Raw genomic sequence first — 17125 nt, forward strand, 5'->3', positions numbered from 1 at the left:
TTGCTATAGAAAGTTCCTTTTAAAAGCAGCAGCCATCAAAAATCTTTAAAGACATTTAACTCTAGCATGTTGCCTGATTTTGACAGCAGGAAAGCAATAGAGTTTGGCACAGAGTTGGGGCTCCGTAAATGTTTATTGAATGAATCATTGAAACAGTGACTCAATAAATCAAGAATGTTACAGAACCACAGGATTTTAGAATTGAGAGAAACACTGGAGAGCACTTAGTCCAGCTCTGTGACGTTGCCAGGAAGGAAAATGAGGTGTGTGGAGGCTAAGGAGGAGGCCAGGGAAAGACAGCTGAAACGTGGCCAAGTGGAAACCAGTGTACCAGGTCTCCTGATTCTTACCCCAATGTGCTTCCCTGAGAGAATGAAAAATAAAAACTAAAAATCACGAACACCACATGAGATCATTTTGTAAGTCATCTAAGTACAAATCTGATTAAAAGGATAAACCATCAACAGAGACAGTTTTTTCTTCCTTTACCCCATTTGTATTATATCCATCTCTTTCTTATTCCATGAACCTTAGCTAACCAAATTTTTCCTGGAATTAGGTTGTGAGGCATAATGATACTCTGGTTAATAAAAGAACTGGTAAACAGCTAATTTTTTTTAACGGACAGAGAGTCTTTTGAAAATGTAGTAGTTACTTTATTTTTTTAAGATTTTATTTTTATTTATGAGAGAGAGAGGTTGGGGAAAGTGAGCAGAGGGAGAGAGACAAGCAGACGCTGAGCTGAGCTTGGAACCTGATGAGGGCTCCATCTCATGACCCTGAGATCATGACCTGAGCTGAAACCAAGAGTCAAATGTTTAACTGACTGAGCAACCTAGGTGCCCCTGTTGTAGTTACTTTAATAATAATGTTAATAGTAATTAACAAATGATTCCCCACCATATGCCAGGTATGACTGTGTACACAATTGCATGTTCAAGAGATACCTTCCTCATAGAATTATTGACTAGAGTCCCCTGAGACAAAAGAATATAAGTAATCTCCACTGTAAAGTGAACCTCTAAACACTGGCCAGTTGTCTCCCTCAGCATTTACTACGACACAGCAAAACTGACCCTCTCACCACTCCTAACACATTATCCACCTCCCACCTTACCTGTCTACCTAAACATTAAGGGATGGGGCAGATAGGTGAAAAAAGAGTCACTAGGTCTTAGGTACTCTGAAAATGTACTGTTCAAGGAGAAGTGTGCTCCCTTTGTCCAGCCTAACTAGGGGAAGAGACTACTATAGAACCTGATTATTCAAAAAAGGGAAGGTTAGTATTCTACATTCCTGATGCATGGCAGTGTATGCTTCAAACTTGCTGATCTGCCCTGTGCTTTTCTGAGGAGGGAAGAAGGGAACTGGCAAAGTAGAAAGAGTTCACAAAGAAAGTATATCCTATGCTCTCAGCATTTGGTGTAGCCAGGTTACCTAAGATTCTGTGGCTTGAACAGACACTCCATGTAGGCTGAAGCTTGAGCCATCTGGCCAGGATTACTCAAAAGAAGGCCACTTGCTGGGCCAGAGGACTGATCTCTAGCTCTAGCTCTAGCTCTAGCTTTGTCTCTGTCTCTGTCTTCTTCCCCCTTTTCTCCCTCTCTCTCCTTCTCTTGTTCATGTTATCTCGCTAGCTCTCTCTCTCTCTCTCTACCTTTCTTAATACTTAGAAAATTCAAGAAGGACAAAGTCTTTTTTTTTTTTTCAAGATTTTATTTATTTATTTGACAGACAAAGATCACAAGTAGGCAGAGATGCAGGCAAAGAGAGGAGGAAGCAGGTTCCCTGCTGAGCAGAGATTCCTGATGTGGGGCTCAATCCCAGGACCCTGAGATCATGACCTGAGCTGAAGGCAGAGGCTTAAACCACTGAGCCACCCAGGTACCCCAAGAAGGACAAAGTCTTAAGGCAGAAGATAAGAAGATGCCTAGCACCATACCACATCCCACCTCCCTTCTCCCTCAACTATGAGATGAGGGTTGAAATTTACATCAACTTTTTGGTTAAAATTATAAATTAGCCTGAATTTTTGATAACCAATAGTGACCAGAAATTCAGTGATTCTGGCCAAGATAATAAGATATGGAGAAAAAAAAGTGACTGTTTTTCCATAAATACCTAAATACTCTCTTTCATGTTTATGTATGCCGTAGGTTGCGAATTTTTAATAAACTCATTACACATACATTATATTTTTTAATCCTCACAACTACCCTGTCAGATAGGTCCTCCATTTACTGATGAGAAAACATTTTATTGCCTCCATTTACTGATAAAAGAACTGAGATTTTAAGGTGATCAGTTATTTATCCAAGTATTCACAGTGTGAGAGTGGAATTCAAACCCCAGTGAGTATGACTCCATAACCCATGTCCCTATGGTCCAAAACAGCATAAATGTTGGTCTCATTACTACCACTTCCATCTACACCCATAGTCCAATCTCCATACAGAAGCCAGACATATCATTTTTAGAACATACATATCAGATCATACCACTCCTCAGACTACAATACTCCAGTGGTTTCTCATTGTACATGGAATAAAATCTGAAAGTTTGACGAAGATCAAGAATGCCCTACATGACCTAGCCCCAGATCCCATCTCATTCCATGTCGCCCCTTCTTTCACTATGCTCAGCGCTCACTGAATTTTTCTCCATTTCTGAAATAAACCAAGTTCTTTTTTTTCCCCCTCACTTCAGGAAGTTGCCCTTTTGAGTTTTTTGTCCTTGGAATATTCTTTGCCCAGATCTCCCCAAGGGGCTTCTCAGCACTCAGGTCTTAGTTTCACCGTCATCTGCTGAGAGAGCTCCCCTGGCCATGTACATGGGTCACCCTGCCATCTTGCTCTCGCTAAGGTCTCTTGTGTGTTCAGTGTCACTTGTTCAGGGTTTATATCTTCCTCCCTCATTAGATGAAAGTGGAAACCCTGGAAATCCTGATGTTTTTCTTATACTTAGAATAGTGCCTCCAAATTGTGGGCCCCATATATGTAATTATGAAATGAATGATGCCTGAATAGATAATAATCTCCCTATTGATTCCATTTGCAGTACCAGACACTTTATGTGTGTGACTTTTGGGTTCAGTATTACTGTCTTAAGATCAAAGACATGCTGTGAGTTACTGGTATCCCTTCCCTTCCCCCTTATACAAAGAATGCTACCCTGCAATCCAAGTGTTTCTGGTTTGTACTGATCTCAGTGTATGCTGAATAACTACTTTGAATTAATTTTATAACAAGTTAGCAGTTTATCTTAAAATACACACATACACAATAAAGTAAAACAAATCAAAAACCTTAGCCAACCCTCCTCAGAAGCAGAGTTATGTAACTACTTCTCTTCTCATCCCAGCTTCATTCTTCATTACACTTACCACATGTTTATTTACTCCCATCTCTACTTAAGACAGTGGGGATGCCAAGATAAGACACGGTTAGTGCTTTCTTTTAAGGAATTGTCATTCTGGTTTTAAATATAGTAGGCCATATTTAGTAGTACAAATTTCCCTCATTGATGGATATTATTGACTTTAACATGTTCCAAGTTCACTCAACTGCAAAAAGTAGAAATGTAATCCTGGCCAGATGGCTCAGTAGAAATGTTCATTTTCATTGAGTTGGATCACATCTAGAATGAATGACAGTTTGTTTTCAGTTTCAGCAGTGGATGAACCAAGATATTTCTAGAGAGACATAAATGCAGTTGCATGAACCTCATTAAGTATATCCACTAATAAAGATGACTTACTAGACTGTACCAGGAGATATATACCCCTCAGATTTATTCAGAAGAGTAGTTCTAAGTTCCCAAACCTACAGAGGATCCTATTGTATTATTGCCTAAAGGTGAAACACGTTGAGAATAAGAATTCAGAGATTACCTCCAATGATTTAACAACCAGACTCTGCTGGGATGCATATTAAATAGATATTTGACACATATACACACTAATCAGATCTCTCTGATTCTTTTTTTTCCCCCAGTCTTTGGTTTTCTATTCAAAAGATGCAAAGTCGCTGATCTGGATGTTTATCCTTTAAGAGAAGTGTGATGATATCAAAATATTTTGTCTTTAATACTTAACTCAGACATGACAGACACCACACACACACACACACACACACACACACACACACACACCCCTCTTACAATCCCTAAAAGATATTCTAAAGCACAGTAATCTAGAATTGGTTCTCACAATAGGACTTGGGCTTTAATGTTCACTGGGATCACCTGGGGGATCTCATTAAAATACAAATTCTGCATCCATAGACTGAGGAGGGGTCCTGAGATTAACACTCCTTACAAGCTCCAAGTGATGCCTGATACTGTCCCTTAGGTCACACTTTGGGTAGCAGGTGTTGAGATCATATTTTTTTAGGCATTTCCACTTTAACCAACACTTTGCTCTTCCTTATAAAGTTCTCCCCCCTCTGCTCTTGCCTTCCACAATTCCACAATTTCTGTCAGATTTTTAGAAATCACATTTTATAATGTGGAGCAGTTTGCCACATGACCAAAATATGTGGATATCCCAAAATATAGATTTTTAGAGTTAGAGGCAGGCACACTCTGAGTCTAGTGAGAAAGTATTGTGTTTTAAATTGGCCACTCTTTGGAGCATGGTTATATAGATGAGCTGTTCACTATATATTGACTATGTTGGTAATAAAATGATTTCACACTTAAAATTATTTACTCCATGTCCATTTTATAAATGAGGATTATCTATAAATGTAGAATATCTGTAAATTTGCTGCAAATACAATTGTGTTCCTATAATTAAATATATAATTTACTTCTTTATGAGGTAATCATTAATTGGCATCTAAAGAAATCATAAGTTCATGTAGAGATTCTTTGTAAAGTCTATAATTGCCAAGCTATGTTTTTATTTTAATTGTGTTACTGATTCTGTCCAGGTTAAAATATGCTAGAGTCCAGTTGTCTTAGATTCAGTTGTTGCAAGTTGAGCCTGAGACAGACCCTGAAATTGCAATATTGCACACCTGATGAATGCTGGAGTATCTGTTTATCACTGTCCCCGTGTATCATACGACCCATGCAGAACTGATTGGTCATCAGCCCAGACAGGCATAGAGTGGCTTTTGGTTCCCAGCACCTGCCGTTATTTAAGCAAATTCAAATCAGTTTCACAATAGGATTGGAAAATTGTACTAGAGTTTTGGACAGTGTCCTATTTTCTTTTAGAAAAATGTGTTCATGTTTAAGCTGTATTTAATTTTTGTTCTTAATAAGAGACTCATTTCATGAAATTTCTGGGAAATGAGGAAGACCATGAGATTGGATTTAAGAGGCAAGAGTTATATTTTGATTCTGTACCAATTAGTTATGCGACTATAATTTTATCTGTTGGGCCCTCACTCCCTTCATCCCTTCAGTAAAGGTCTTGTGATGAATAATATCTAGGTCTTCTTTATCTTTCATATTTAATCACCTCAAGTATATCATCATTAAGGCTGTGTCTCTTTTTTGGAGGGTTACCTGATAGATGCTTAAAAACTTCTTTCTGGATTGGTTGCTTTGAAGTGTACCTAAAGTGAATAAAATCTTGAGTGATGAGTATTTTATGAAGCTTGATTTCTTGCTGCAAATAATGGAAGTTGGCCTCAGAATTTACATAGATTGAATCATATTTGAGAATTTTGGAATGATTTGCAACATTGAATCAGGTAGAAAAATGTAAGGAAACTACTTTCCCTTTAAAGTAATGCTTGGGGCACCCAGCTAGCTCAATGGTTAAGTATCTGACTCTTGATTTTGGATCAGGTCATGATCTCAAGGTCATGATATCAAGATCATGATATAAGGGTTGTGAGATCAAGCCCCATTGGGCTCCACGCTAGGCATGGAACCAGCTTAAGATTCTCTCTCTCCCTCTGCCCCTCCCCCACCGGTTTGCCCATGAATGCACTCTCTCTCTCTCTCTAAAAAAAAAATAATCAAAATAAACAAAATAAAGTCATGCTATTTTTACTTATAGTGATCAACTGGTTGTTTTAATTTTTAAATAACAGGATTGTGGCAAATAAAATGATTCTATTTTCTGTTATGCTTCTTAGGGATAGGATTTAACCTGATGTGGTTTTTCAATAATCAGACTTTCCTTTTTCTGTTTTTCTAAACTTGCTTTGTCTTTAAAGTCAGTCAGGCTTATGATTTAATTTAATCATGTAAACTTCTAGTGCATACCTTTGTTTTAGTCAAGGATGTTTTTAGCACAGTATTCTTGTGTATTTGACTTGAAGAGCAATAAAACAAATGAAGCAAGTTTCTCACTCAAATGTCTGTTTCTGTTCATTTTTTTTTCACATGTTAACTTTAGTTTCTAGTTTGTGTTGAACACAATCTTAGAATCATGTAAATAGAGTAAAACCTTAAAAACATGTGTTATTTGTGATTGTGCCTATGAAAAGCAAGACAATCAAGAACAATAATGTAGGAAATGTTTTGGCATGCATAAAAAGCCTCATCTAAGTGGGGTCAGGGTGACTTCTCTCTGCCCAAATGCATCTTTGCCCTTAAGAGGTAGGGTCATTCCCTTACAGGTCCTTCACTTAGTAGAAAAGCTCATTGAACTTGATAGATGTGGAAACATAGGGCCAAATTAATGAGATTTTTGCCCCATGCATAGGCTGTGTGAAGGGGCTCTATCCTGAGAATCAATTTCTCTGTGAACTTGGAAGTCATTTCAACTCTCTTTGTCTAACATTCCTGTCTATAAAGTAGAAATTCTTGGTGTTGAAATCGATCCATTTTTACAGTTTAACCTTCAAAGATTGAAAACCTTATGTCATACCCAATTAAGTGGTTGTTATGTTTAAGTCCTTTTTGTGATACAAAATTGGTTTACTATCAAATGAAATGCTTTACCAATGGATAATTCTCTTAGAAACTCTTCATTATATTGACATATATTATCCCATAGCTTTTATGCTTTGATTCTATTTACACCCTGATTCTACACAAAATGGAGTTAACTCTTCTAAGGGACATTCTGATATTTGAAGATGCTGTCATATATCCCCTCTTTTTTTCTTTTTTCTTTAAGAGATCTTTCAGTATTTTCTTATATAATCTAGAAGCCTTTCATCATTCCAGCATATACTGAAACACATTGTAGTTTGACCAAGTAGGAGTATTAATAGGTGTCAGTGGACCAGCACTAAACTACAAGATCATGCCATCCCTCCTCTAAGCACTTGCATGAATATAATCCATGCTTACATAGACTTTTTTGAGTGTCTCTATCATACAGTGGATTCATGTTCTAAATCCTTCAAAGATTTTTCTTTATTTGGTTTTATCTGTTGTGTCTGGAAAGTCATATCACCTCTATTATTTGTTCACTTGGGTGGTTTTGGACCAGAAAATAGGACTCGGGTTTATTACCATCAAATTTAACGTTGTCAGGGTCAGCTCATCCTGTCAGCATAACAAAAATTTGTAGAATTCCAAATTTTTCATTGTACTTTCCCTCAGAAAATTAGATGAGCAAAAACTGTGTTTTTATCTAAATTATTGAAGGTATGAAAACTGAATAGGACTACAATCCAATGGCATCCTATTCAATCTTTTCCTGCAATTGTATAGCAACACTAAAACAAATTGATATATAATTTTAGAAAACTCTTCCAATTTTTTAAGTTTATTTTTTAAATTGTCTCTCTATGATCAAAACATCTCTGTGATTATAAAACTTCCTTCATCTTGGCATTGACCCATCAGTTAACACCTTTAGAGTATGGTCTTTCAAACAACTATAATTGTATCTATGCAGCCTATATATTTCTTTCTAAATGTTGTGAGGTTCTGAAGAGCAAATAGCATTAAGGGATATTAATATGCATTGAGAAGTTTATTTCTGAGACATATTTGATATTATTACTATTGCTACTATTTTAGTTTTCAGTAATAAACTTAGCATTGATAGGAGTATTGTCTTGCTCATATCACCCTATTAACTGGGACAATAATACTATGCCTGATGAGCTTTTTCTCAATTATCCATATTATTTAAATTAGATTATTTAAATTATTTTATTGAAATACAGCAGAAGTACTGAGAAATGCATATGTTATAAGTGTACAGCTGTGTGATTTTTGCAGTCTGAGCACACCCATAACAAAAACCCAGATCGAAAACGGAACATTATTAAGCAGACTAAATATTCCAACTGAAAGACATAAGGTAACAGAATGGATTAAAAAAAAAAAAAGATCCATGTATATGTTCCTACAAGAGACTCATTTTAGACTGAAAGATACCTGCAGACTGAAAGTGAGAAAATGATGGTGAAACATCTACCATGCAAATGGTATCAAAAGAAAGCTGGAGTAGCAGTACTTATATTGGACAAAACAGTCTTTAAAACAAAGACTGTAACAGACAAGGAAGGATACTACATAATAATAAAAGGGACAATATCAAGAAGATATAACAATTTTAAATATTTATGCACCCAACATAGGAGTATCCAAATACATAAAACAGTTAATAACAAGCACAAAGGAACTAATCAGTAATAATACTATAATAGTAGGGAACTTTAACATACCACTTACATCAATGGACAGATCATCTATTCAGAACATCAACAAGGAAACAATTGCTCTGAATGAGACACTGGAACAGATGAATTTAACAGATATATTTAGAACATTCCATCCTAAACACCAGAGTACACATTCTTTTCAAGTGCACATGGAACATTTTCCAGAATAAATCATATGTTAGCCCACAAAACAAACCTCAACAAATTCAAGAAAATCATACTCATACCATGCATCTTTGCTGACTACAAAATACTATAGACTAGAAGTTAACCATAAGAAAAAAATTTGGAAAGACCACAAATACATGAAGGTTACATAATATGCTACTAAACAATGAATTAGTCAACCACAACATCAAAGAAGAAATTTAAAAATTACATGGAAACAAATGAAAATGAAATCACAATAGTCCAAAAACTTTGTGTTGCAGCAAAAGCAGTTTTAAGAGGGAAGTTTATAGCAATAGAAGCTACCTCAAGAAGAACTAAAACCTCAAGCAGTCTTACCTTACACTTAAAGGAACTAGAAAAAGAACAACAAACAAAACCTAAAACCAGCAGAATGAAAGAAATAATAAATATTAGAACAGAAATAAATGATGTAGAAATTTTAAAATGATAGAACAGATCAAAGAAACCAAGAGCAGTTTCTTTGAAAAAATCATTAAAATTGATAAACCTTAGCCACACTTATCAAGAAAAAAAGTGAAAGAACTCAAATAAAATCACAAGTGAGAGAGGAGAAATAACAGCATACACCACAGAAAAACAAAGGATTACAAGACAATATTACATGCCAACAAATTAGACAACCCAGAAGAAATGGATAAATTTCTAGAAACATATAAAGTACCAAAACTGAAACTGGAGGAAATAGAAAATCTGAATAGACCAATTACTAGTAATACAGTTGAATCAGTAATCAAACTCCCAACAAACTGAAGTCCAGGACCAGATGGCTTCACAGGTGAATTTTACCAAACATTTAAAGTAGAGTTAATACCTATTCTTCTCAAACTAGTCCAAAAAATTTATTCTATGAAAGCCAGCATTACCTTGATACTAAAACAAGACACCACTAAAAAAGAGAACTATATAGGTCAATATCCCTGATGAACAGAGATAGAAAAATTCTCAATAAAATACTAGAAAATCTAATTCAACAATACATTTTAAGAAATTATTTACCACAATCAAGTGGGATATAATTCCAGGATGCGAGAATAGTCCAACATTTGCAAATCAATCAATGTGTTACATCACATCAGTAAGAGAAAGGATAAGAACCACATGATCATTTCAATTAACACAGATAAAGCATTTGATAAAGTTCAACATCCATTTGTAATAAAAATTCTCAACAAAATAGAGTTAGAGGGAACATACCTCAACATAATAAAGATCCATGAGAACTCAGAGCTAACATCATCCTTAATTGGGAAAAACTGAGAGCTTTTCCCCTAAGTTCAGGAACATGACAGGGACGTACACTCCCACCATTTATTTTCAACATAGTTGTTGAAGTAGCTGTATCAGACAACAAAAAGAAATAAAAGAAACCCAGATCAGCAAGGAAGAAGTAAAATTTCACTACTTCCAGATGACTTGATGCTGTATTAGAACAGCAGAAAGACTCCACCAAAAAATTGCTAGAAATGATTTTAGTAAAATTACAGGATACATCAACATACATAAATATGTTGCATTTCTATACACCAATAATAAGATAATAGAGAAATTAAGTAAACAATTCAATTTACAATTACACCCAAAAAAATAAGTTACCTTAGACTAAACCGAACCAAAGAGATGAAAGACCTCTACTCTGAAAATGACAAAACACTGTTAAAAGAAACTGAAGATGACACAAAGAAATGGAAAGACATTCCATGCTCAAGGATCAGTAGAACAAATACTGTTAAAATATCTATACTACCCAAAGCAATCTACTCATTTAATGTAATCCCTGTCAAAATCCCTGTCAAAATACTAAAGTAGAGATTAGTTTTGCTTGTTTTTAAAAATTTTATATAATGGGAATCATAAGACATACTCTTTTAAGTCTGGCCATCTTTTTTTCCTCCTTCCTTCCTTCCTTCCTTCTTTCTTTCAGAGAGAGATGTGGTGAGGGCCAAGGGGGGAAGAACAGAGAATCTCAAGCAGGCCCCATGCCCAGTTTGGAGCCCAACATTGGGCTGGATCTCACAAACCCAAGATCATGACCTGAGCAGAAATCAAGAGTCAGATGTTCAACTGACTGAGCCACGCAGGCACCTGGCATTTTTCTTTTTTACTTAACCTTATTATTGTGAGATTTATTTATATTTTTGTTTGTAGTTGAAGATCATGTAGTTCCATTACAGTTCCTTTGTGTAACTATAACTCAAATTATCCATTCGATAGATTGACGTTTTGGTAGTGTTTGGCTTGAGGTTATTTTGCAGTCCTGCTACAAACGTGCTGGTATGTTATTCTGACCATCTTTGTGTGAATTTTCGTTGAATGTATACTTACAAGTGGAATTACTGGAAGGTAGAGTATGCAGAGATCCAGCTTTAAAAGATGTTGCCAAACAGTTTAAAAGTAGTTCCCACCAGTAATAATACGAGAGTTCTAGTTGTTCCATGTCTTCACCAACACTTGATATAATTTGTCTTTGTCATTTTATTCATCATAGTAGAATGTATTGATATTTTACTGTGGTTTTAAGTTGATTTCTCTGAAGACAAAGCTGAACATCTTTTCGTATGGATATCCTGTTATCATGGAAAGTCTGTTTATGGATTGCCTGTTTTTTTCTGATTTGTCTGTTTTTTTTCTTATTGGTTTGTATAAGTTCTTTACATACCCTGGACATAATTACTTCTTGCTATATGTATTGCTGTAAATCTAATTTCTTTCTCTCTCTCTTTCATTCTTTCATAAATTACTGCCTGGGTTTTCTTCTAGGACTTTCATGGTTTTAGGTCTTATATTTAAGTCTTTAATCCATTTTGAGTTTATTTTTGTGTATGATATAAGAAAGTGGTCTGGTTTCATTCTTGAGCATGTAGCTGTCCAGTTTTCCCATCATCATTTGTTGAAGACACTTTTTTCCCATTGTATAGTCTTGCTTCCATTGTAATAGATTAATTGATCATATAAGCATAATTTATTTCTGGGCTTTCTATCCTGTTCTGTTGATCTGTGTGTCTACTTTTCTGCCAGTACCATATTGTTTTGATTATTACAGCTTTGTAGTATATCTTGAAATCTGGGATTGTGTTACCGCCAGCTTTGTTCTTCTTTCTCAAGATTGCTTTGGCTATTTGGATCTTTTGTGGGTCCATATAAATTTTAGTTTTGTAAAAAATGTTGGTATTTCATTTCTTTTTGATGTTTATTGTTTTAGCACATATTGGAAATGCACAAAATATTCAGGACTTGTATTTTAAAATGGAAAGAGACCCATTCTTTACATGTTCAACAGGAAAGCATAAATAATTACTCACTATGCTGCTTCTTACTTGCATATGACATAGCACAAAACTTAATGACAAAGATTATACAGCAACAGACAAAGAGTTGGAGGAAGTATAATCCTCTTGTCTTATAAAAAATAGAATTATTTATGCATTTTTATATAGAATACATATTCTTTCATAAAAAAAATAGCAAAAATATTTTTCCTGTTTAGATTCATGTCTCATTTATGGCTTTTAGAGGTAATGATATGTACTACATTGAATTTTTCCAAGACTTATATGGTTGCCTTTAATGCAATTTGAATTACCTAAATTTTTTAATTAAACAATACAAAATGAGTGATATTTTCATTTTTAAGTAATAGAAACATCTGGTGTTAAATGTCATCAACACACATATAACTTCAAAGGTTGCCATCTAGTGAATTGCAAACTCTTTTTACTATTTTTCCTTTTGGGTTTGCTACATTATATGGCAAAGGAATCCTTTGTCAAGATGCATTGTGAATTATGCTGATTTGAAATGACATTAGGTCAGTTGGATAAAATGCTACAGCCTTTTAAATAAACCAAACCTCTTTACATCATCCCCAAACTTTGCTATTCTGTTATTGAGTTATTTGAGGGTAGTCAGAGGCTGGGTGCCTGGGTGGCTCAGATGGTTAAGTGTCTGCCTTCAGCTAGGGTCATGAGCCTGGGGTCCTGGGATCGAGTCCTGCATCAGGTTCCCTGCTCGGTGGGGAGCCTGCTTCCCCCTCCCCCTCCTCTGCTCCCCTTGCTTGTGCTCTTTCACTCTCTCTCTCTCTCAAATAACTAAATGAAATCTTTAAAAAAATAAAAATAAAGATAGTCAGAGGCTGAGTTCTTGTCTGCTTCTGTTCCTGGCACACTTTCTGAACTTGATAGTCATTTAAACTTAATAGGTCTGAAATATTTTTTCTCCGAATTTGAATTTAAATTACAGGTAGTTAACACACAGTGCCATATTACCTTCAAGTGTAGAATTTAGTGATTCATCACTTACATACAACACCTGGTGTTTATCACAAGTGCCCTCCTTGACACCCACCACCCATTTAACCCATGCCACCTCCCCTGTAACATTCCTCAGTTTGTTCTCTATAGTTAAGCGTCTTTCTTGGCTCACTTTCTTAATAATGTAAATTAAAGGGTTAGGCCAGAGAAGGGTCTCCAAAACTTTCTGTGGCTTAGAGACCCATTTTAAGTACTCAGTGGGGATGAAAATTCTGCAAATATCATCTTCAGATAAGTGGACTTACCATATATGAACTGGAATTCATGTGACTACCTATCATTTAAGGACCAGAACAATGAGCAGAGAGAAGTGATTTGAAAACTTGTAAATTTGTAAAACACTGTCCCAGTACACAGAACCCTGCAGTCTTTCTGAAATTCTGAAATAATTGTAAATTTTATTCCTATTGATTATGGCAACCATTTTCTAAGGACTGAAACCTTTACAAGATGAGAAATTCCCATGGGATTATATAATGCCAAATAGGGCTTACTGTAGTTGGTCAATTTTCATCTCATTAGCCCTCTTCGCAGCAGTAAGAATTACTTTATATCCATGGCTTTTCCAAGCCTGGAATTTTTCTCTTTTATTTTCATTTTTTGCCAATTTCAGGGTTACGACATGGGATTTGAACATAATCTGGTTTTTGCCTTTCCCAGAAGACTGATAGGATTGATCATCTTTTCATTTATTCTGTGAAATTACTGTGCTTTTCTTTTGCCTACTTTCCCCTTGCTCATCTTGTTTCATATTGATTTATCAAAGTGCTTTACATACCTTGGATTGTAGTCCTTTTTAAATAGTATGGTATAAAAATATCTTGGGGGTGCCTGGATGGGTCAGCTAGTTAAGCATCTCCCTTTGGCTCAGGTCGTGATCCCAGGGTCCCTGGATCAAGCCCCACATCGGGCTTCCTGCTCAACGGGGAGTCTGCTTCTCCCTCTTCCCGTCACTCCATTTGTGCTTTCTCTCTCTCTCTCAGATAAGTAAAATCTTTAAAAACTTATTTTCTTCCAATTTTTTATATAGATTCTTTCTCTCTTTGTGATATTATTTATGAACAGGTGTTCCCAATTTTAATGTGGGTGAATGTATTGATATTTTATTAGTACCTTTTATGCCTATTTAATAAATCATTCCATAATTCAGTATCTTACTTTGTCTTACAAAAATTTTACAGATTTACCTCAGTAATTTATATCCTTGGTGCATGAGGAATTGATTTTTATAGATGATGTAGAGATTTAATTTTCCTTTTTTTATATAGATAACCAGTTGTCCCGGCACCATTTATCGACAAATCTATACTCTGCTCACTTAACTGCAATGCCTGACTTGATATAAATCGTTTTCGTATAGGCTTAGGTTTATTTTTAGTTTCATTATTTTTATCCCCCTTTTTAAAATTTATCCTAGTGTATTAATCTTCATTACCATCATTTTCTAATAAATGGGCACCTTTACACAAGAAAGTTCCTTCATCTTCTTTCTCTGGCATAGGTTGGCTATTTGGGGCTCTTTGTTTTCCCAAAGAACTCATGGAATCAGTTTTTCACATTCATTTTAAAATTTCATTTAGATTTCTAATGGAATTTCATCAAATCTATAGATCTGTTTATATATGTGTAAAACACTGTCCCAGTACACAGAACCCTGCAATCTTTCTGAAATATCTTATTAAACCCAATACTTTTCTGAAGATTATTTTGGTCTTTCAATTCACACAATAATATTTACTAATATGATTTTGTCACTTATAATCTTTATTATGCTCATATATTTTCCCTATTTTCCTATTATTACCTAGGGCTTCAAGGACAGTATGTTGATAGTAGGTGTCCTTGTTCTGATCTTAAAGATAATATTCTTGATTTCACAATAAAGTTGATATATGCTATTTGTTTTAGATTATTTATCACATTTATTACATCAGACAGGCAAGAAGGAAAACATCTACCACTCCTAATGCCTACCAACTTTGCCAGATATCTGTACATGCGTTATCTCATTTTATCTGGGAAGACTGGTATAACAAACCATTTTCAGAAACTGAGATTTGAAAAGCTGCTTAATTGCCTCCCAGTGCAGTTAGCAAGTAGCCAAGCTAGTATCTAATTTCATATTTCGATCTATTTTCTTTCCCCCTCATATATATATTTAGAAATATTTAGTTGTGCTAACTCCCAATATCGAGCCACTTGCCGTATTGAACTGACCGGGGAAGTAGACATGGACTGTCATCTTTCAGAGACAGGAATGGAATCAGGTTTGGCCACTTCATTATCCCTAAAGGCTAGTACTGGGCTTAACACTTGGGAGGTACTCAACGAATATTTTGACTGTATGAATGGGAAGGGCCCTCTAGTTTGGCTTGTATTGTCCTTGCTATGATTGTGCCTCAGAATGTGATGGATTTGGCTTGACCACTAGTCATCACTAATAACTTACTGGTAGGCAGTGACTTTTCTCGGGCTCACACCGTTGTGAAAGTCTCTAGGTGCTCATTGTTTAACTTCGTGCCATGCCTTGCCTACTTCTAGCCACTTATGGCACCGTCTACATCCAGAGTCAGGTCATCTGGTACTGGTGATCTGAGACCTCAATTTGAGCTCTGGTTCAAGGACATGAGTTATTTCACAAATGAAACAGGCCTGAGGTAAAAAACCTTTTGCCAAGGGTAAGCCCCTTTTGTCATGAGCCCTCCTGTGGACATGGTGGAGATGTTATATTCCCAGTAAAACAGATTAAGATTCCACAGTATCATTTTAAAATTCTGTTTATAGTTTATCAGAAGCTGATTCTAGACCATACTGTTTCATTTTTCTTGGCACAATACCATTATTGCCTAGGAAATTGAGGAAACTTTTGGCTTACACTCTTCCTTTGGTTAAAGTCAATCAGTGGGAGAGGATTGCTCTTTCCAAATACCCACATTTTGGGTTGATCTGTCTGACATCTTGTGGGATCCACATTGTTGCTCGTAAATATGGTAAAGACAGATATATAGAAAATGTTGAGGCTTCATTTACATGCTATTCCCATGACGATGTGCTGGAATTTTTACCAGTCTCATAAAAGCCAACCCTACCATCTGCTTGGTGAGATCAGGGAATGAATCAACAATCCAGCAGGCTCCATTAAGCTTGCTATCACTGCTCCCTCCATCCAGGGAGAGAACAAACCAAAAAGAAAAAAAAAAAAAAATGCACATGCTCTGTAGGAGATCTATTTACTTCCAGACCGAATTCTTTTTTTTTTTTTTCTTTCCCCTTACCAGATAATTTGTTATGGTTTCTCAGTGATGAAAATATTTGTCTCTTCACTGAGAAGATCTTTGAATATAAATGTCTCACTGAAAATTAAAATAACGCCTCAGTTGGATGGAGAGAATGTTGCAAACACATTGGAACCCATTGTTGCCAGCAGAGTAGAACCATCCAATATGCATTTATGGTACCTGATTCATGCCCTGGAGATATCACAGAGCTGCTTTCTCAGATCAGAGCTCTTGCAGTGATACTTAAAAATTAATTGAATTTTCAAGAATGTCAGCTTTAGCTATTGCAGTTGATGGCCCAATAGCTGAGGAGGTTTATTAAAAAAAATATACTGCCACCTACAGTACCATTTGATTCTGTTTGATGGGGCTCTTGTAATGAATGTTAACTAAACAGAGTTAATTTGGGGGGATGATTAATTTTGTTTCTGTTAAGGTCTGCTGATCTATGTAGTATATTTCTTTACTTACGCATGTATGTATCTGTTTCCCCCTAGGAAAAGAAGAATATATTGCCACTTTCAAGGGATCTGAATACTTCTGCTACGACTTGTCTCAAAACCCCATTCAAAGCAGCAGCGATGAAATAACGCTGTCCTTTAAAACTCTTCAGAGGAATGGACTGATGCTTCACACTGGGAAATCGGCTGATTATGTCAATCTTGCCCTGAAAAATGGAGCTGTCTCTCTGGTCATTAATTTGGGATCAGGGGCCTTTGAAGCACTAGTGGAGCCCGTGAATGGAAAGTTTAATGATAATGCC

At 35.8% G+C, this 17125-nt stretch overlaps 1 protein-coding gene across 29 annotated transcripts in view; it reads left to right on the top strand.

The window, feature by feature from the left end:
* NRXN1 (neurexin 1) overlaps positions 1–17125 on the top strand; it is a 1152783-nt gene that overhangs the window by 423191 nt on the left and 712467 nt on the right. For all 29 annotated transcript variants that reach the window (XM_032877800.1, XM_032877795.1, XM_032877797.1 and 26 more), the window contains one exon: positions 16860–17125. This exon is cut by the window's right edge and continues 36 nt beyond it. In XM_032877800.1, the coding sequence (XP_032733691.1) occupies positions 16860–17125 (266 nt within the window). The remainder of the gene's footprint in view (positions 1–16859) is intronic.

This window comes from Lontra canadensis, unplaced genomic scaffold (genome assembly GCF_010015895.1).
Source record: "Lontra canadensis isolate GAN:19392208 unplaced genomic scaffold, GSC_riverotter_1.0 scaffold61, whole genome shotgun sequence".
NCBI classification, from domain to species: domain Eukaryota; kingdom Metazoa; phylum Chordata; class Mammalia; order Carnivora; family Mustelidae; genus Lontra; species Lontra canadensis.